The sequence below is a fragment of the Rhagoletis pomonella genome, unplaced genomic scaffold (genome assembly GCF_013731165.1).
Source record: "Rhagoletis pomonella isolate Grant_MI unplaced genomic scaffold, Rhpom_1.0 Rhpom_scaffold_00005, whole genome shotgun sequence".
In the NCBI taxonomy this organism is placed as follows: Eukaryota; Metazoa; Arthropoda; class Insecta; order Diptera; family Tephritidae; genus Rhagoletis; species Rhagoletis pomonella.
In genome coordinates, this window is record NW_023458559.1 from 7,219,967 (window position 1) to 7,242,303 (window position 22,337).

At 36.2% G+C, this 22,337-nt stretch overlaps 1 protein-coding gene across 4 annotated transcripts in view; it reads left to right on the forward strand.

The window, feature by feature from the left end:
- Positions 1-22,337, forward strand: part of LOC118738671 (MOXD1 homolog 2) — a 1,114,343-nt gene that overhangs the window by 495,992 nt on the left and 596,014 nt on the right. For all 4 annotated transcript variants that reach the window (XM_036469580.1, XM_036469579.1, XM_036469582.1 and 1 more), the window contains exon 8: positions 367-529. In XM_036469580.1, the coding sequence (XP_036325473.1) occupies positions 367-529 (163 nt within the window). The remainder of the gene's footprint in view (positions 1-366; positions 530-22,337) is intronic.

Genomic DNA, 22,337 nt, shown 5'->3' on the forward strand with positions numbered 1-22,337 from the left:
AGAGAGAGAGAGAGAGAGAGAGAGAGAGAGAGAGAGAGAGAGAGAGAGAAGCAACGGCAACGTCAACGTCAACGTCATGCGGTGGGGAGTTTTTGTTAACACGAAAATCCCATAAGATTGGTCGTGCCGTACGGGTTTACGTCGGAGGCTGGTTGAGCTATTAGTAGTTGCGTTCCCTAACTCGGAAGAAGTTGCAAGAATTTACAGGAATTTACCAGAAAGCGTTCCCGTACTCGGTTGTCTAGCTTCTTTTGCGTTTTGACAGGTTTTAACCCAGAAAAGTTGGGGGAGCGTAACTATTCATAACCTGCTGACAGCAGTGCATAGCCCTAATGAAGCAACTTACCGTCAAAATTATAATTGCAGATTCGGCAAACTGAAGAGCTTTCTCCCATCGCAATGGACACCAACATCGACCCAGCTTACCAAGACTTTCGCCACCTGCCAGCTCCGGTGCGGTGTATGCCCGGTGATCGACTCATTGCAGAATGCATTTATGACAGTTCGTCACGGAAAGCAATTACCCTCGGTAAGTAGTAATGCAGACTGTTTATGCCCACACAATGCAACTTGTGCTGTTGTTATGCTAGCAAAAACACGAAAAGCAAAAGCAAAGAGCGAAATATCACTGCATAGAAGTGTTCTTAATGTTGCGCTTTAAAACAAACCGTTTGTATTTTGGATTTGCAACACCTTCCACGTATCGCAGTCCACTTTATTTAGTCTAAAATTTGCTGAAACCACGGCTTCTGGTATATGTACATAAATGTAATAAAACAGTTTTAACTTGACGTAGAATTAGAGCTGGAAAACAATCGATGTTCGTGACCATCGATGTTTTCATAGCATAATATGGATGTAGTATCGATGTTTTCCCAGAGTGGAATTGTAAAGCAAACAGTACACATTTTGCACATTTTCGCTAATAACTGTATTTGGTAAAAATATATTGCAATAGTTGCGTTCGCGTAGCTGTTAATTGTTCAAAGTTAACCAAAACTTTTAGGTTTTGCGTTCGCGTACGCAAAAAACTTGCAAAGTAGGGGAAATTGAGAGAGCAAAGTGACATTTCATTTTGAGGGGAAGCTGCTAGTTTCTGCTGGAAAAATTTTTGCCAACAGCAATTTGCCAACAGAAAAAGAGCTGATCAAAAACAGCTGGTAGGAATTTACGTAAATCACAAAATTGAATTTGATGGTTTGGAAGTTAAACTGATAAAATGGGACTAATTGAACTTGTAAGAACTAAGTCGTTATTCGTTTAATAAATAAACTGTGTCTGGAAAACTTTTTGTGATAAGTTTTCGTACGTTTTAAATGTAACAATTTTGAATATAAACAAAAATTCGATCAGCTGTTCGTCGAACTTGCAAGTTTCTGCAAGTGACTGATATCACATGTAATGTAATGCATAGTGTTAAAGCATTTTTTTTAGAAAACCGACCTCCGAAGGTGTTTTCAAATATATAAATATTAATACATATGTGTCATTAAACAAAACAATTTTGAGTTTTGCTAAATATTTGATGGCCTTTTATAACTTGCACAGTTTTAAATCTGAACTAGTATACATTTAATAGTTTTATGACTCCTCGTTTGAGCCTTGTGAAATGTAGAAACCATTACTTGATGCAACCAAAATATCAGTATTTGGAGAAACCCTCCGCGGAAAAATTTAAATGAATATTTACTATAGAAAGCACGAATTAATTGCTTGCCAGGGGATTATTTAATTTGCTGGTAATTTCAGTTCCATAATGTAGCAGTATCGATATTATACATATATGTACAAACATAAATCGGTCATCACTAATTACTGTAAACAACCCCTAGATTAAGTTGTATATATTTCGTCACACTCTAGCTTTAAGTTACAAAACTATTTATAATAGCTTGTTGATTATGTCTCACTCTCCCACTAAGATATAAACCCGCTAAGCAACCGGCCGTCTTCACATGCTTAAAAATCTCGCTTGCGAGAGAAAAAAGCAGAACGTAGAGTTTTGTTAACTGGGCATTTGACAGCATACTTTTTCATTTGTAAAATGTCGCCAAACAAGAAGGTTCAAGCCTTGCAGGCTTTTAAAAGTTTGAGAAAATTAGAAAATCTGCATAAAGAGATGTATACTATTTTCAAATGAAAAATCGCTGCCTCTAAATTTGTATTTGCCTCCAAAATAAACGATGTTGCTACTCTGAAGAATTCTGCGAAATGAGAACATAGCTGTCAAACAACAAAAATGACAGTTGAAAGCAATCGAGACTCGCATACCGCTCGGTATGCGAGAAAAAGCATGCTTCGTACTTTTTGCGGTCTACACGTGCGGTTTCTCGCATGCGTCGTCACGCAAGCGAGATTTTCCAGCACGTGAAGGCGGCCGGTAATCGCGAACGAAGACCAATAAAGAGTTGACGAAAGTCAGTCGGGGTACAGCATTGTTAGCGAAACGACGTGGTTTTATTTAATCGGTCAGCTACCACAATAAAATATTCCTCAAATTTTTTATTTGCCTAGACAATCATTAATGTATTAACTGCTATAACTGACTTCACGAAAATCAAACCTTTGATGGATACGTAAATATAGCGGAAAATGTGCAATATTTCCTAAAATATTTTGTAACAAATGTTATGTATAGTTATGAGAAAAAACCTATCAATAGGGACAAAAAAACATCGATAGTGGGGGTAATTGGCAAACATCGATACGATCGATAGTGCCATCGCTTGTTTTCCAGCTCTACGTAGAATACTTCTTACGTTTCGATATGGAGGCTATGCTCATATGTTGTAGTTGTAATTTTTAGAGCTTCACGAAAACGCTTATTGTATGAGAACTAATGAAGCTATTTCAAAGAAAAGTGCGGCGTTTCCAAGACAAAATTCCAAACCTATCGACAGATGCATTTTTGTAAGTAACCAATTCGGTTTCTGTCGTAGAAGCAACGGTAAATATTGGCTTATTTTGGGGTCAATTTTGAGCTTTTAAAAAGCTCTAGCAACTTATGATTTGCAGATATAACTTTCACTTTCGGGATAAAGGTTCTTTGGAGCAGTAGAAATATTATCGTTTACAAACTTTATATAAATTCAACAAATATTGAGCATTTTTTGCAGCTGGCTACGCCCTTGTGTATGTACATATGTACATTAGACTGCATCACTCCCCATACAAAAAAAAATCGGTACTGTTTTTCCATTGGAATTATAAAATCTATACTAATATATATTTTGAAAGCCGTTTTTTCTGTTCGCAAAGCTCGAGATCAGCTGTACCGATTTTTTGGAAATTTCGGTTATAGGTTTTGGATGGGCTTCTCATTGTCTTAGGCAAAAAAAAAAGTTTAAATACTTCCCTAAAACTGGAACTGCAGGACTTTAAAAATCCTATGAATCTAACATACATGCCAACATAACGGCGCTGTTCAGCGTTGAGAGCGCGCTCTTCTGTTAATTCGTACGGAATACAGCGCAAAGCAAGGGTTATGTATACATATGCATACGTGCTAAAGTTAACGTTAATGTTGATTCTTATGTTAAAAAAGGAACAAATATGTATGCACAGTTCATGGAGAAATAATGTAGGCTCTTATGTATGTAGAGTCGTTTATGTTGGCACAAGGAGCAACTACAATTCTGTTAGCACTTACCCAACAAGAACGACCTAGCGCATTCTCCAATACACTTACAAAATTGTCAATAAAAACTGACACATTTGCATATTAGCCATATCCATATGCTATTATTTGCGTTATATAACGCGTTATTAATCGCATAATAATACTAGATTGAAAAGAGACAAATATATATAGAATAATATTAATAAAAGAAAGAAAAAACTGTTCACACGTGAAACAATTATGCGTTAGATTTCTCCAGGAGCCCTATGTAAAATGATGGAAAGTTTTTGAATTTCTCACACAAACTATTTGTAGTACTAGGCGTATATAACGCATTAGTTAACAGATAGGGTTCTTACTGGGTACATTTGTATATGCATATTTATGTACATACATATGTATGTATATAATTACGCATAAAACCCTGCTGAACCGATTTTTTTGAAATTTCGGATACCTGCAGAACTCGTTGTAAGGATGGTTATCGGCTAACAAAAGTCTCGATTTATAAAAGGGGCGTGGAACCGCCCATACGAATCGAATTTTTCATACTCCAGATCTCTGGAAATGTTCATGGTAGAGTTCTGGAACTTGGTATGGAGATTTATGAAGTCCATCGCATACCCTTGGAGAAAGATTGGAGCTATCGGAAAAGGGGGCGTGGCACCTCCCATACAAACCGAATATTCATACTGCATATCTCTGGAAGTGTTCATGGTAGAGTGATGGAACTTGGTATTGGCGCATATGAAATCGATCGTATAATCTTGGAGAAAAATTAGACCTATTGGAAAAGGGGGCGTAGCACCTCCCTTTTAAACCGAATTTTTCATACTGCATATCTCTGGAAGTATTTATGGTAGAGTATTGGTACTTGGTATGGAGATATATGAAATCGTTACTCTTAGATAAAAATTTATGGACCTTTACGCGTTGGTGATGGCGAATATCGCAGACGATTTAACGATGAGCTGTATAAGCTTTACAACGATATAGACATAGTGCAGCGAATTAAAATTCAGCGGCCCCGTTGGCTTGGCCATGTCCTTCGAATGGACAGAAACGCTCCTGCTCTGAAAATATTTAACGCAGGCCGTGACGCTGGTAACATAGGAAGAGGAAGGCCTCCTCTGCGTTGAAAAGACCAGGTGTAGAAGGACTTGGCTTCACTTGGCATTTCCTATTCGCGTCAGTTAGCACAGAAGAGAAATTACTAGCGTGCTGTTTTGGACTCGGCAAAAATCGCTTAGGTGGTTACAGCGCCAATAAAGAAGAAGATACCTTATTGTAAGGGATTATTAAAGTCTTTTTTTTTATATGACCTATAAGGCTTAGGCATAAGGGTTTGTCAGAGAGAGAGAGCAAACCTTATGAAATGATGACATCAACACAACGAAATGTGGTGTTGATTCAAACTGAACATTTGAAAGGACATGTGCATGTCTGGCTGTAGCTGAGTATGCAAAGATACTTGATACAATCGGTTGCTGCCAAGCCTGTCCGGGTTCAATCTCATCGTCTCATCATACGGACCACACAATTTAATTTTAATTTTTTATTTTTATTTTATTCTCTCTGAGAGAGAAAAAGTTAAACCTTAAAGCGCAGTTACCCACGGACGTAAAAACGGAGAACGTGTCACCTGACACGATCTATCTTATGACATCTGCGTGTTAACAAAAACTCACCACCGCATGACCGTGACGTAGACGTAGCATCTCTCTCTTTCTATCAACAGCAAACTTGGTATGTTTCTACGTACTTCTACGCTACGCTATGTACACGTACGTAACCGCGCTCTTAAATATTCCCAATGATATCAATACAGCGAAATCAAGTGTAAAATAAGGGTTATGCCATACAACTTGTATTTCTTACAAGTTAATATTAAATTATTAAATAAGGCTTATATAAGGCCCAAGTTATTTGGTGGGTTCCGTTTGGCTTTGTACATATGTATATTAGAGTGGTCCAAAAAGTAAGAAAAAGTAAAGTAAGTAAAAGTAAGTCCAAAACAAGCACCACAAATCCGATAAGGCCAAAATAATACGACATCTTTTAATAAATATCGAATCCTTCTGATTCTTATGGAGTTTTGCTTTGCTTTAAGGGCGCAAAATGTTTGATTCAAAGTCTTGCGAAATAGTTAAAGAAAATGGCTATAGGAAGATTTTTTCCTCTCCTATAAAATTTTTAAAATGGGACTTAGCAACTTTTCTTTCTAAGCTAGCGATATATGAGATATTCTTTTTCACATCGGACACCAAATTTGGTGTCACACTTTCGATTGGCTTCAAATTTGTTATGAGTTCTATACATAAAATAAGCTAACACGTGTTCGAGGATTTTTTTTCGCTTTTTTCATTGCAGACATGATCTGTCAAAGTTTGAATTTTTCCGTGATTCTGACTAACATGTAACGGGTGATTTTTTAAGAGCTTGATACCTTTTTTTAAAAAAAAAACGCATAAAATTTGCAAAATCTCATCGGTTCTTTATTTGAAACGTTAGATTGGTCCATGACATTTACTTTTTGAAGATAATTTCATTTAAATGTTGACCGCGGCTGCGTCTTAGGTGGTCCATTCGGAAAGTCCAATTTTGGGCAACTTTTTCGAGCATTTCGGCCGGAATAGCCCGAATTTCTTCGGAAATGTTGTCTTCCAAAGCTGGAATAGTTGCTGGCTTATTTCTGTAGACTTTAGACTTGACGTAGCCCCACAAAAAATAGTCTAAAGGCGTCAAATCGCATGATCTTGGTGGCCAACTTACCGGTCCATTTCTTGAGATGAATTGTTCTCCGAAGTTTTCCCTCAAAATGGCCATAGAATCGCGAGCTGTGTGGCATGTAGCGCCATCTTGTTGAAACCACATGTCAACCAAGTTCAGTTCTTCCATTTTTGGCAACAAAAAGTTTGTTAGCATCGAACGATAGCGATCGCCATTCACCGTAACGTTGCGTCCAACAGCATCTTTGAAAAAATACGGTCCAATGATTCCACCAGCGTACAAACCACACCAAACAGTGCATTTTTCGGGATGCATGGGCAGTTCTTGAACGGCTTCTGGTTGCTCTTCACTCCAAATGCGGCAATTTTGCTTATTTACGAAGCCATTCAACCAGAAATGAGCCTCATCGCTGAACAAAATTTGTCGATAAAAACACATTTCGAACCGAACACTGATTTTGGTAATAAAATTCAATGATTTGCAAGCGTTGCTCGTTAGTAAGTCTATTCATGATGAAATGTCAAAGCATACTGAGCATCTTTCTCTTTGACACCATGTCTGAAATCCCACGTGATCTGTCAAATACTAATGCATGAAAATCCTAACCTCAAAAAAATCACCCGTTATGAGACCACCTGTGTCACTAACTTTCTGGTAGAAGAATAATTCTCGAAATCGGTTGACGTGGTCCAAAGTTATGCGTTAACATACATAAAAAAATATTCCGACGAATTGATAACCTTCTCCTATTTTTTGAAGTCGATTAAAAATAAATACAGTGAAACCCCCTTAAGTACCCTCCGCTTAAGTACATAATCCGCTTAACTAACCAATATTTTTGGGCACCGTGAATATTTTAATGTAATCTGAAGAAAATCCGTCCCTCAAGTACCTCCTCTCTTATTTACCCAACCCGCCTAAGTACCTAAATTTTGCTTATAATTTTCCCCTTTTAAGTACTCCAGCAACACGTTCGGCAAAAAGAAATTCTAAAAATTCAACGGTAATTTTTAGCTACTTGAAACCTGCACATTATTACTCTAAAATTGAATGGGCTATAAACACTTCTGAGAAAAAAGTTTGATATTTTGATGAATTTTTTCAGTGTTCTAAAAAATTTTAAACTTAGGTTTATATGGTATTTATTAGGGAATGGACTGTGTTTTCATTGAAAAATCTATAAATAAATAAATAAGCATAAGTGACAAACAACATCATTCTGAATTTGGTCTGACTTGATAGATATGCCCAACACTGTATATATGTATAAATATGTATAATCAATGACTTTAAAGAATTGAATTCTTGTAAAAATTACATAACCTTGCTTTATCGATTTTTTTAAAAAGTTGTTGTTTATGTATTTATGTGCTTAAATTATTCTACGATCTTGGTTTTAAACTGCGTACACTTCATTAAATGTTTAGCTTTTATTCAAGAACTTATTTATGTAAGTTAACAAGAATATTAACTACAACAATAATTATGTTCGCTTTAGTACCCGCATCGAGGTACTTAATCGGGTTCTTTTAAGTACCCAACCCGTCTAAGTACCTCAAAAAGCTGAAAATTTTCGAGAGGTACCTAAGCGGGTTTTACTGTATCTTTAATCTTTTTAATATGTGGCACTCTTATAATTATGCAACGCAGTGTACTATTAACTTTGAATTCTTAATTTATTCGTTATATATGTGTTAAAATAAATATAAAAAATTGTGTTTTCAATGTGGAGAATTTGTCCTCCTGTAATGTTAAAAAATTCTAGTCACCTTATGAATATGCACAGGAGCAAGTAGAAGTTGGGGAGTTGTACCTCATGACTTCATATTAAAAGGTAGAGCAGCTGTGAAGTAGAAATCGGTTGTATGCATTCATAAAGAATGTTTGCTATATGAGTGAATTAGTGTGAACAATTCATGCATAGTCATGAACAGGGAACGGATTTTTAGGACCTAAAAACCTATAAAAAAGGCAAAATAAAATAACGAATAAGCTGGAAAAGGCAAAATAAAATAGCGCAAAAGGCAGGAAAAGGCACAAGGTATTGCAAAAAAGGCAAAACAAAATAGCGAAAAAGGCAGGAAAAGGCACTAGGTATTGCAAAAAAAGCAAAATAAGGCATTGAGAAAAGACAGAAAATACGAAGAACAATCAAAAAATACATTTATTTTAGAAATGTTCATATTACAAGTAAAAAGAGAAAAACTATGAACTAGTTTCATTATATGAAAAATTTGTACTTTGAATCTTTGACTATTTTATCCTTTCGAGTTTCTAACTCATAAAACTTTAATCTGAATAGTTGTAGTAACATTGAACCACAAGATGCATTTTGAAGTTTTCTGGCGGCGTTTTCATTCGATTTTCGCGAAGAAAAGCCTTGAATGTACTAAATGTGCGCTCGACGTAAGTTGATACAAGTGGAGCCCAATTTAAATATGGAACGTTTGAAACGTTCATATTATCAGGAATAAGGGCGTTTTCCTCGCCCTTTACAATTTTATCCGCAACACTTATTGTCACAAAGCGTACGTTAGCTGAGAAAAGGGCTTTGAATTTTTCCAACACCAATTTGGCAAGAGGTCCCTGCGCTTCTATAAGCCGCATGGGCTTGTGTATATTTTTTAATCTTAAAAAAAATTGTAAATGCTATAATCACTTTTTAAAAGGTAGAAAAGGCAAATTCCATAAAATCCGTTCCCTGGTCATGAATTTCAACGAATAAATTCAAATTCTAGCGAATTGCAAGCGAATGTACGTCGTCGCTGTTTTAAGTGGAATTTTTGTGATATTTTCAGTCTTGTATAAAAATTTTAGTGAACGGACGTGTTGTGCGATACTATTTTTAGCAAGATATGCATTTGCATATGTAAGTGCTACTTTTTTGTATGTCCCCGTATATTAAAATGTATCAGAAAAGTAGCATTTACATATGGGGATACATATCTTGTTAGAACGCTTTAATACCGTTCCATTAATGCATTTTGTATGCATAGAGCAGTAGTGCAAGTGTATGGTTAGAGTACGCATACGCTCTGAGAAACCATGCGTGTTAAATAGAAATGAAGGTTCATTTATACTGGCATGTATACACAGCAGCAAGCTCATGCCACCACCAGCGATGTCGTATGCATAAAATTTCTACTGGGTATGTACATATGAAGGGTTAGTTAATGGTCTCGCCTAAAATGTAATTGTTTGGATGCCGAAATGCAAATATGTACATATAAAGGGTTAGTTAATGAACTTTAAACATCTTCTGATAAAAAAGTTTGATATTTGGATGAAAATTTGATGAATGCTTTTTCAGCGTTCATCATAATTTTAAGCTTAGGTTTATATGGTATTTGTTAGGGAATGAACTGTATTTTAATTGAAAAACCTTAAAAATTAATAATAAACAGAAGTGGCAAACAATATAATTATGAATTAGGTCTAAAATCATATATCCAATACTCTATATATATATTATTACTTATAGTTATATTTATATCAGTTTTAACTATGTTTCTTTCGTTTGATAAATATTCACTCGTTTTTTAGTATAGTTCATTATAAAACACCAAATAAATCCACATTTTAAATTCTGTAGAAAATTAGAAGAATTAGAGTTAGAAGAATTTATAAAAAAAAATCTAAGCATGCAGTTCTATAGCCAATTAGATTCTCGTATAATATAATGCAAGTTTGAAGATGCTACAATTCCCGTTGATTTTTTTATTTTTTGCTGACAGCACGGGCATGATCAGTGACTTATAGAATGTGGTTTTCGTACGTCGAGAGAGGACGTTACTCCTGAATTGCCTACTTAGTCCAAAGTAGCACTTGTTGGCAAGAATCATTTTGCGTTGGATTGCTGACATTATTATCAGTGTTAATGCTGGTTCCCAAGTAAACGAAATTCTCTACTTTCTCGAAATTATAACTGTCAACAGTGACGTGGGTGCCAAAGCGCGAATGTGCTGACTGTTTGTTTGTTGACAGGAGATACTTCGTCTTGTCCTCGTTTACCACCAGAGCCATTCGCTTTGCTTCCTTGTCCAACTTGGAAAAGGCAGAACAGACTTCGCGGTTTTTGTTACCGATGATATCGATGTCACCGGCATAAGGCAGATATTGCACGCTCTTGTAGTAAATTGTTCCTGGGCGGTTCAGTTCTGCAGCTCGTATTATCTTCTCTAACATCAGATTAAAGAAATCACATGAAAGAGAGTCGCCCTGTCTGAAGCCCCGTTTGGTGGAGAACGGCGCGGAGAGGTCTTTCCCAAATCTGACGAAGCTGGTGGTATTGCTCAACGTCATTTTACACAGCCGTATCAGTTTGGTGGGAATACCAAATTCAGACATAGCGGCGTATAGGCAACTCCTTTTAGTGCTGTTGGAGGCGGCTTTAAAGTCGACATATAGGTGGTGAGTGTCGATTCTTTTCTCTAAGGTATTTTCCAAGATTTGGCGTATTGTGAATACCTGGTCTGTGGTGGATTTTCCAGGCTTAAAGCCACACTGATAAGGCCCAATCAGTTCATTGACGGTAGGCTTCAGTCTTAAACACAATACGCTCGATAAGACCTTGTAACCTATGTTGGTCGGTAGTTGGCGCGAATGGCGGGGTTGCCTTTCTTGTGGATTGGGCAGAGCATACTTAAATTCCAGTCACGGGCATGCGTTCATCTGACCATATTCTGAATAAGAGGTGATGCCTGCACCTTATCAACTCCTCGCCACCGTACTTGAATAGCTCAGCTGACAGGCTGTCAGCTGCAGCAGCTTTGTTAGTTTTCAGTCGCGTTATTGCTATTCGCACCTCACCATGGTCAGGCGGAGGAACATCGAATCCGTCATCATCGACTGGGGGCTCGGGTTCTTCTTCTCCACAGCTTTCCGTGATGCCACCATTCAGTAGCATGGAAACGTGTTTTTTCCATAATTTAAGTACGTTCTGAACATCGGTAACTAGGTCGCCATTGTTGTTCTTACAGGAGTACACCCTGGTCTGGAAACCTTCCGTAAGTCGCCTAACTCTCTGGTAAAATTTTCTGGTATTCTTCCTGTCGGCCAGCATTTCAAGCTCTTCGCACTCACGTATTTCGGCCTCTCTCTTTTTATTGCGGCATATACGTCTGGCCTCCCTATAGCGGTTCCACATAGTGCGCGTTGCGCCCGATCGCAGCGTGGCCCTGTAGGCGGCATTTTTTCTCTGCAGCTTCCTGACACTCCTCATCATACCAGTTGTTCTTTCGGGCTCGCTGAAATCCGATTACTTCTTCGGCGGCGGTACTTAATGAGCGGGAAATGTGGTTCCACTACTCGCATATGTCGGTTTGTTGAAGAGTGCTCTCTGAGAGCAAGTGTGAGAGTCGAGTAGCGAAAGCACTGGCTATCTTTTGTGATTGCAGCTTTTCGACGTTAAGCTTGCCTTGCATATTTGGGCGCACATTTTTTGTTGCACAGAGGCGGGTGCGAATCTTGGCTGCAACAAGATAGTGGTCCGAGTCGATGTTTGGGCCTCTGAGTGTACGTACGTCCAAAACACTGGAAGCATGCCTTCTGTCTATCACAACATGGTCGATTTGGTTTCTCGTTTTCGATCCGGTGACAGCCACGTAGCTTGATGAATCTTTTCATGCTTGAACGGAGTACTGCATACTACCATGTTTCGGGCCCCGCCGAAATCGATCAGTCTCAGTCCTTTATTATGCTAGAAATTAATTGGCTATAAAACTGCATACTAAGAATTGGAATTGGGATGACAAGTTTCTGGAATTTTTCTATTTATTGTTTGAAGTTTGGATTTAAATACATATATGGGTTTAGTAAGATAATTAGCTATAGATACTTTTATAAAAAATAGTCAACATTAAAAAAATAGTCAGTCCTTTTGTCGTGGGCTGTATATGTACGTAATTATTATATATGTTATAATTTTTTGTAACTTCATGACTTCAGAATTAATATGTATGTATGTATATTCCTAATAAAATTATCTTTCTCACTTTGAACGCCTGAAACTTTGTCTCATCAAAACTTACCAACCATCTCCGTACTTGTTACTGGGACTGTAACAGATACAACTTTTATTAAAAAAATCGCTCTTTAACACTTATTTTTTTACTTTTATTTAATTGCTCCTTAAATAACAGTTTTTTTATTTATATATTATAAGGCCAAAATAGCAATTATTTTTGATTTTTATGTAAATAATCTGCAAATAACAGTTAATTTTGATTTTTAAATTACAGTCTTTGATAACAGTTACCGAAGACTTTTATTTATAAAAGTCATAAATAAAAATCTGTCAGTGGCTTTTACTTCTAAAAGTCATCAATATAAATCAGTCACTGACTTTTATTTTTTAAATCATACTTATCACAGCGCACGGCAGTGCGCGCGTTGACGAAAGCAGCAACAGTAGCATGCTGAAATGACTCGCTTATATATACACGAGATTTGGATGTTTTTATCCAGACGTCCAATCGACATGTTTTATATATCGTTGGAAAAGTCTTGCAGAGTGTGCCCAGAAAATATATTCAAGCTTCGTATACGATTAACCGGATTCTTAAAAATTTGGCTAAAGTGTTGCGAAACAAAAAACGTTTTTTTGCTTTTGCCGGTTTAAGGGGGCATGTGGATGCACCCAACATATTTAGTATTATTCTATAGGCCAATACCTTTCAAACGATACCTCTTATATTAAGTTCCGGCTACTAGTTGGAAAGATATAGAGGTAAATGTGTTTTGGTTCGTGTCTCCACTACGAGATGCTTTGGTATGTAACTATGTGCCGTCCGTACGTACCATCATTTATTTTTTTTCAAACTTTCAGGAATTAAAGTACACAAAAAACTAAGAAGGTTTTGTTCCAGGGTGTTTTGATTCGTATACCTGCGTGGGCGTGGCTGCTGCCTGAAATTCGAAAAAAGGCAATTTTTTAAACTACCACTGAGGCCGCACTACTCAGTCCATGTCATTGATGTGGATATCGGTAGAAGGGTTTTCAAACAAGCTATCTAACGCTGTCTTTTGTGTTTATAAAATATAAATACGCCATAACTTTATCGCCTGAAAACTGAAAATCGGGCTGCTGAAAATAGAGATTTCGGGCATTTTCTCAAAGACTGGTCAGTAGATTTTATTCTAAGTTTCCACAAGTCTAGCGCAAAACCGTAGCTTTCATCTGGTATATAGCTGGTATCTGGGAAAACTCTTGTTGTGGAGATATTGCTATTCAAATTGAAAAAATGTCGCTCCAAAAAGGGTCAAATGGTTAAAAATTAACATATCCGTCTAATTTGGTTACTTTAAGATATAAAAATAACATACCCAGTTCCCCGAAAAAAATCGCCCATTCGCCGATTGCCACTTAAACCGAAATTCCCTGCAAATCGGGGAATTTCTCGCGAGTTGACAAGTTGAAGGATGCAGCTGTGCTAATCACTTCGTACATGTCTTGGAAACCACAATTTGTGTGTATTTTAGAGTTTTTTCAGGCACATGCCGAAATTGTAACATTCTTCCCCATTTAATTGCATGTATGTACACAGTATTTAACTATGCTACATGGGTTTATCACCCGCACTTAACCTACTTGGTATTTACCTATAGTTGTGCATAAATATGTATGTATGAATGCATTTAGTTCACCCAATGTGCCGCTACTACTTACATACATATGTATAAATTGCCACTGAGCAAAACTACTTGAGAAAAAATCATTTGTTTAATAGCACGAGTGCAACGCCGTACACGTGAGAAGTAAAACTTCTTAAAAAAAGCACATGCGTGCGCCCCACACCCAGTAGAAATCTTAACAACAATTAAACTAAGGCAATCAGACGAATACAGTGGTTTATTGTGTCCAAAGTTGGTACCAAGTTGATAGGTTTTAACATTTCTCATATTTTTTTTTTTAATTTTTTCGAATACATATCATCCTTGATATCATCGTATCCTTGATCATCCTTTTTTGCTTTATTCCGTATTCGAAAAACTATGTGTTTCAATGGACACATCGATTTGAATACATAATTTAGATTTAGAGAATATTTTTAGCAATTTATTTGAGAAAAATAAAACATTTAGTTTATTGTATTTACGTCGATTTTAAATTTGCTACCACAAAATAATTGATATCAAATAAAACACCTCTTTGAGGTAAAATTTTCGAGTGACGAAAGCTGAACTAGAAACACAAAATTTATAATATCAATTTCGTGACGAAAATTATACGCATTTTTTAACTGCCTTTCAAACGTACGGAAAATCTTTTTTTATTTATTCGGAACGTTGCGAATTTCCGTTTACTGCTAGAAACACAATTAAAAAAAAACAGAACTTTTGCAACGATTCGTATGAATAAAAAAGATTTGCCCTACGTTGGAAAGGCAGTTTTAAAAAATGCGTATAATTTTCGCCACGAAATTAGTATCATAAATTTTGTGTTTCTAGTTCAGCTTTCGTCACTCGAAAATTTTTTTTAATATATATATATATATATATTTCACATTTATAGGTGAACAGTTTGGAACATTTCACAAAAAAAAATTGTTTTAAAAAACGTAAACAATAGTACACTAGACATATATGTAATACTTCTATATTGATAGTAAGCTAACATCTCAAGGTGTAAGCTTTCCGAAATCAAAGCGAGACAGTCTAGTACTGTTTTTGTCAATGTATTGTGTACTTGAGTGCCGGTTTTGTATATGTTGTGTACATGTTTATTTATAAATGTGTGTGTTCCTTTTCTTTCGTACGTGTTTATTGATATATCTGTACTGTAGTGTTTTCGGACGGTACTAGCTCTTACTGCCAATATAGGAGTATTACATATATGACACTAGACGGTGTTCTCATACCGGTAGCTACTTACAAAGCTTAATAATTTTATTTTTATTTCATCCTGCTCGTCATCTGTGTACTTCATTAAATGCCTATCTAAAACTTTAAAAAAGTCCGTATTTCGTGAGATGGGTTTCGATTTTTCTGTATCCAATCGGATACAGCCGCACAAAGACCGGCGAAGTGATCTTCGTCCTTTTGGCGCATTTCAGTACGTTTCGAAGTTTTGCTTGCTGTCGGTTGTGTGGTCGGCGATGCTGCCTCGCACTCGATACAATCCCAAACGTCGTTAGGTGTTATGATCTCGCTGGGCTCATTCGTGAATGATATCTTGCCATCTGAAGCTACATCGAAACATTGTTCGGATTCACTGTAGATAGGGTCTTCCCTTAACCACTCGATGTTGGAAATAGTTCTAAAATATGGATATACTTAGTTAGTGGGTACGGTTTAGTTATTTGTACAACGATTTTGAATTTCTGTGCCCAAACGCGTGACCCGAATCAAAAAAAAATTACACTCTTGTAGACAAGAGTCTACGCTTTATTTAAAAAAAAATTACTATATCTGTGCAATAATTTATTGACAATTTCGGTTTAAAATATAGTATCTTTTATCAAGCTGAGCTGTCGAACACAAAAAATATCTACGAAATATCTCAGCGAAAGGTGGTGTTCAGCCCCTCTTCTTCGGCAAAACAGAAAAGAGGGTTATATGTAGTCCTTTTGCGAAAAATCCAAATTTCCCCTATTTTCAAACAGCTTCCAAGGGATATGTGGGTGATGAGGGGGGAGGGGGTGACTTCATAAAGCGCAGTCCATCCTCTTTCTTTTAAGGGGGGGTTTGGCGGGCCAAGCCCCCTCCCCCTTACTTGCTACGAGGTAATCCTAAATGTAAAAGTACAAAGCATCAGTCTTATTTCAAAAGCAAAGTAGATGGAAATGTATATTTGGCGCAACCTGATTGGAAATTAATATCTGACCATAGTTGTGCATATTGGCCAATACTATTTACTTTGCTTTGGAAATAAATTACTGGCGCTTTGTACTTTTGCATTTAGGATTACAAGCTTGTGCACGGCTTATCTCGCACCAAACATTTAATCCTCTTTTAAAAGTAAGACCCTGTTGCTTTAATTTTTTACATTTAGGATAAGAATGTTGAACTAACCTGCGACGAGCAATGTAGCGCTGCAGGAACGACATGGGCTCAAAAAACCTCCAACCATTTCCTTCCGCTGCAGCACTTCCCCATGGCAGCTTTCCCAGCTTTCACCTCCTTAAGATATCGGTAGCGAAGGCACCTCCACCTATTCTGGCACTGCTCAACTACAATTGAGAATATTTATGAAAAAATATTCGTGACAGCCGATACGCTTTTCCAGGCCTTCTCTTTTGCCGCTTTGTCGAACAAACACAGATGCATTTGCACTGCCCCTATAAGTAAAAATTCCATCGTATAAACAATTAGATTTATAAATTTATAAAAAAGCCGCGGGAATTTAATAAAAAGCGTGCGAAACCATGATTCAGTAATAAAAGGTTTGCTTAGAAAATAGTTTTCTCGCTCCCTCTTGACAAAATCGGCTCCCTTAGCAAGGCACTGTGTTTTTTTTTTGTTGCAGGAGGGGGAATCTTACATAAGATACTGCCCGGTGTCTGGTTTACTGGTAACAGCATACACGATTCATACCGTTCGCTAAGGATGCTCCTCATTCGGGATCACGCACAGACAGTAATATCATACTATGCCGTACTTGCGTGACGATACGCCTACCAGAGCTGTAAAATGATTGAATCAACATAGTCTGCATTCACTCGGCATTCCTTTCAAAATGTTGATTGTTGGTTTGTATAAATAAAAACTTCATTCCTGAGTGGCTTAAAATATTTGAAAACAAACAAACTGTGTTTTGTTATTGAATGCTAGATTGCCATTCAGTATAGAATGTGAATGTTCAGCAGCATTCGCACTCACACATGATTGTATATTTAGAATGAATGCACACTTTTTTTACCATTCAGTACCAATAATTTGTTCCCAGGGTTGATATATTTTATACTTTAAAGTTTGAACATATCTGGAATTGAACTCAAAAACAAATATTTTATTTCCAAAGCAACTTATCGCAACCGTAGAGCAAAACAGACACATTTTGACATTTTTAGACATTTTTTCGCAGAAGAATATACAAAATTGATTTATCACAATTATTTTTGTACTAAATATTTTTTTCACAGTATACACTGATCCAGGTAGCCAAAACAAAAAATGTAAACATGCTAATTTGACATTTTGTTTGAATGTATTGGTTGATATTTTTTCACAGTTGTCGTTTTCGTTAACCCAAATGAAATCCAATTTAAATATTTTCTTATAGTGAAAAATATTTTCAAGTCACATAAAATAAAATAACGAGAAACACGAAATTCCAAGCAAATGAAGCGTGAAGCGTTAGCAATTATGACCGGATGCAGTTCCTACATAAGTCAAACCGTGTTCTGAACACAACTTTGAGTGAATAATGGTGGGCTGACTTTGTAAAATGGTCCCATCGATTAGGCGGTAAAAGAAGTATTACTTAGCTTATGGTACAACTCTCCAATTTTCAAATGCACGTAATTTGTGTGTATTTGTTCAGCCGATTATTCACATTTGAAAGAGGATAATGCATGAATTAATGCAAGTAAAGACGGTTTATGCAGATAAGCGAGCGCGTTTGTTAACCGTATAAAATGTATGTACGTATATACACATATATTCAGAATGACGAGATGAACTAGTTCAGCCCTCTCTGTTTGTAAACGCGCTAACTCGAAAAAAATTTAGTTATTTTAACGAAAGTCGGTGTCGAAGTTGCCTTTGGTATAATTTAGGTTAGTGTTAAATTTTGTGAAAATCTGCCAATAACCACGCCCACCTCCCACGTAGTAATTAACAATATTTTTGTTTTATTATAATTTGTTTTACGAATTTTGCTGTTCAAATTTACATTTCAAATATATCAACAAACATTTGTAGGTACTTTTGCACCAGTTGTTGCCTATGGGTTAATCACAGTATACAGTAAGCCAGCCATTGACAATATGCTTATTTGAAAATTAATACATGAAATATTGTGAATGTATAGGATTTTTTGTCATTAACCCATAGGCAACGACTGATGTAAGAGTACCCACAAATGTTTTTTGATATATTTGAAATGTAAATTTGAACAGCAAAATTCGTAAAAAAATAATAAAACAAAAATATTTTAATTACTACGTGGGAGGTGTTCGTGATTATTGGCAGATTTCGCCAAAATTTAACACTAACCTAAATTATACCAAAGGCAACTTCGACACCGACTTTCGTTAAAATATCGAAATTTTGTTCAAGTTAGCGTGTTTACAAACAGAGAGGCCTGGACCAATTCATCTCGTCATTCTGAATATTTTGATATATATGTATGCATATGTGTATATATGTACATAGATTTTATACGGTTAACAAACGCGCTTGCTTATCTGCATAAACCGTCTTTACTTGCATCAATTCATGCATTATCCTCTTTCAAATGTTAAAGAAATACATACAAATTTTGTACATTCCAAAATAAGCTAAGTAATGCTTGTTTTACCGCCTAATCGATGGGACCATTTTACAAAGTCAGCCCACCATTATTCACTCAAAGTTGTGTTCGGAACTGGGTTGACTTATGTAGGACCTGCATCCGGTCATAATCGCTTACGCTTCACGCTTGATTTGCTTGGAATTTGGTTTTTCTCGTTATTTTATTTTATGTAACTTGAAAATATTTTTCACTATAAGAAAATATTTAAATTGGATTTCATTTGGGTTAATGAAAACGACAACTGTGAAAAAATATCAACCAATACATTCAAACAAAATGTCAAATAAGCATATTTACATTTTTTGTTTTGGCTATCTGGATTACTGTATACTGTGGGGTTAATGACGAAAAAATCCTATATATTCACAACATTTCATGTATTAGTTTTCAAATAAGCATATTGTCAATGGCTGGTTTGCTGTATACTGTGATTTTTTTCAGTTTTCAAATATGAAAACTTTCAAAACAAAATTTCAGAAGGGTTCCTGTTTTTTTTAAAGGGGTTTAGGAGTTCCATTACTTTGAGCAACTTTTTTAATTAGCTATTAATTTAAATGTTTCCTAAACATATTTACAACGCAGTTCTGCAAGAGGGTACCATAACTTTTTTTCAAATAACGTATATTTGGAACAACCAAAATTAATCGATATGGATAAATACATTTATGTTCGTATGTACTACTTATGTATGTATATATACATAAAAATGCTCAGAATAAAAAGAAAAGATGATTAGTCCATGTCCGTTTATTTGCGTACACGATAACTCTAGCAAAAGTTGAGATATCTCAACCAAATTCTGTACGAGGGTTTTTTTATCTAGGGCAGCAGGGTATTGAAAATACAAAAGTCGAACAATAACCTGGTCCCTCTCATAAAATGGTAATTTCGAAAAATGCCAAAACTACAATATTTCCTTAATTACAGGAACCAAATTGCTAAAAAACTGCCATGTTTATTATTATAGTTTTGGAAAATGGACATGGGATATATTGCTAGCTTTAAACATCAATTTGCTCAAAACATACGTTTAGAACAGTGTGCAAGCTTCTACCACATGTGTGGTAGATCAACCACGTATTTTTTTTTAAATTTGGGTGTCTACCACATCTACCACGCAAGGCTTAAAATCTACCACATTTTTAGACAGAAGATTTGTTTACAATTTTCACATAACTCTAGAATTTCAACTCAATTGTAATTCGAAATATAAAAATTAATCAATAAATTTTTAAAAAGGTACATCATAAATTTTGCTTTAAATATATCTGTGCCTTAACTTTCTAATATTTCAAAAATACGCCTATTTATATTTGCTAAAGTATTATGCAATGGGAAAATAATTTGGTCGATTATTTTGCATACAAATAAAATATTATTTTCTTCATGATTATATTCTCTAACTAGAAAACTAATGTTATACTTGTTTTTGCACCAATTGCGTGGAATCTGTACGATCCACTAGCAATTATATTTCCCGATTTAATTTTTGAGTTGTGCTTCTTTTGACAACGGTGTGCGATATGTATACCCAATAAAATATGAATTGGAAAATCTACCACATCTTATTCAAATCTACCACATTTTTTTTTGATTCTACCACACTAAAATAAAAAGGGGTCTGCACACAGATTTGTTAAATCTGTTTTTGAGAAAAGTTGATAATTTGCAACTTATTGTAAATGGTAGAAACCACCACAAACCCACAAATCAGGTTTTAGAATCTTTATTAAATGCTTGACCCAATTGCGAAGAAAAAAGCACGAAGAAACTTGTATTAAGAATTTTTATAAATAAATAATAAAATGTATATATCTAAAGTTAGAAGTAGAAGCGCTTAAATTTGTTTACTTATTTTAACGTAGATATATAGGTATGTACATATGTAATAATTTCTGCACATACCTTTTATTGGTACATTGGTAATACTTATTTAGAAAGCTGACAATTTTCGAAACAGAGATGTAAAAATCGTTAATAATTAACATTTTTCATAATGACATTCTTGGCAGAAAAATATTTCTCTAATTAATATTTTCATTTATTATAAATATTTATACAAATTTAAGTGAAACAAATTAATGATAACGCTCAATAAACTATTTTTCGTGTTGAAATTTTGAAATCTTTTCAATAAAATTCAACCTTGCGTATTTTTCAGTGGGTTTTGTGTATTTAGAATATTTATATCGATTGATTGGTACTGAATGAATGTGTGCACACATAGCAAAAGCTGCATTCATCTGAATGCTTATTCAGTGTTAAAAGTTAATGTTTCGTCATTCAGTTTTTTCAATCTTTCTTTGAATATGTTAATGTGTGCAATCATATCTACTTTGAGTGAATGTAGAATTGGAAAATTATAAGCCACATTCCCCAACAAGGAAAAATTCAATGAAAACATAATAACATAAAATTGATGATTTTTAATTTCATATGATTTCACAGTTTTACAGCTCTGACGCCTACGTACTAAGCCCTTAACTCCCTCACCTATAGCTTGTAATTAGTTTTGCGGTACTGCCGTTAGGCATTTCGTCGCAAAGGCCGATTGGCCCTTCTTCACATCATTAGACTTGTTCTTCGGCCATTCTCTTTTCGCTACTGCGCTGCCTTTCTTTCGATCTTAGCTCCTGGAGGACTTTTGCGGACCACGCCTTAATTCTACTCCACACCGCTTTTGAGTTTAACATGTGCCACACGGTATTGTCAGGCGTCATACTCTCCTTTATCAGCTGCTTTATGTCCGTTCGATCTGCTTCGTATTTTCGGCAGAGACAGAATACGTGCCGAACGTTTTCGTCGCCGCTACCGCAGAACGATCACTCTGCCCCGTCATCATGCCCATATTTGAACCGGTATTCTCGAAAGCAGCCATGCCGCGTCAGAAACTGTGTCATGTAGAAGTCGGTCTCTCCATGTTTCCTCTCCACCCACGCCTTTATGTTACCGATCAGCCTTTGCGCCCACCCCCCTTTTGTCGTCGTATTCTAGTGTCTTTGCCATTCATTTAGACTTGCCTCCTTCACTTGTTTCCGCTCTTCGATTGTCAGGCACCTGGCTAATTTCGGGACTTATCAAAGACTCTTTTTATATCTGGGGGCATGATGCCGCTAAGACTCCGACCGCCACGTCTGACACAGTACGGAAGGCGCTAGTCAACCTGATGCTATTTATTTCCGCCTTCGCGTTAGTCTTTCGCTGCAACGTGGGCCCCCAGATCGGTGCTGCATACATAAGTATGGACTGGCTCACTTTTGCTAGAAGTGCTCGTCTGTTTTGGCTCGGTCCACCGATGTTAGCCATTAGTCTTGTTAGAGCCGTGGTCATTCTTTCCGCTTTCTCACAGGCATCACCAATGTGTACCTTGTAGCTTAATCTCGAGTTTATCATGACACCCAGGTATTTCAGCGACTGCTGTGTTTTGATGCTATGTCCATCGATGTTGAGCGTAGCGTGCTCCATCTTTTTCAGACTTGTGATCACCCTTTTTGCCCTGGGAGTTGGAGATTCGTTGCAGCGATCCAATTCTTT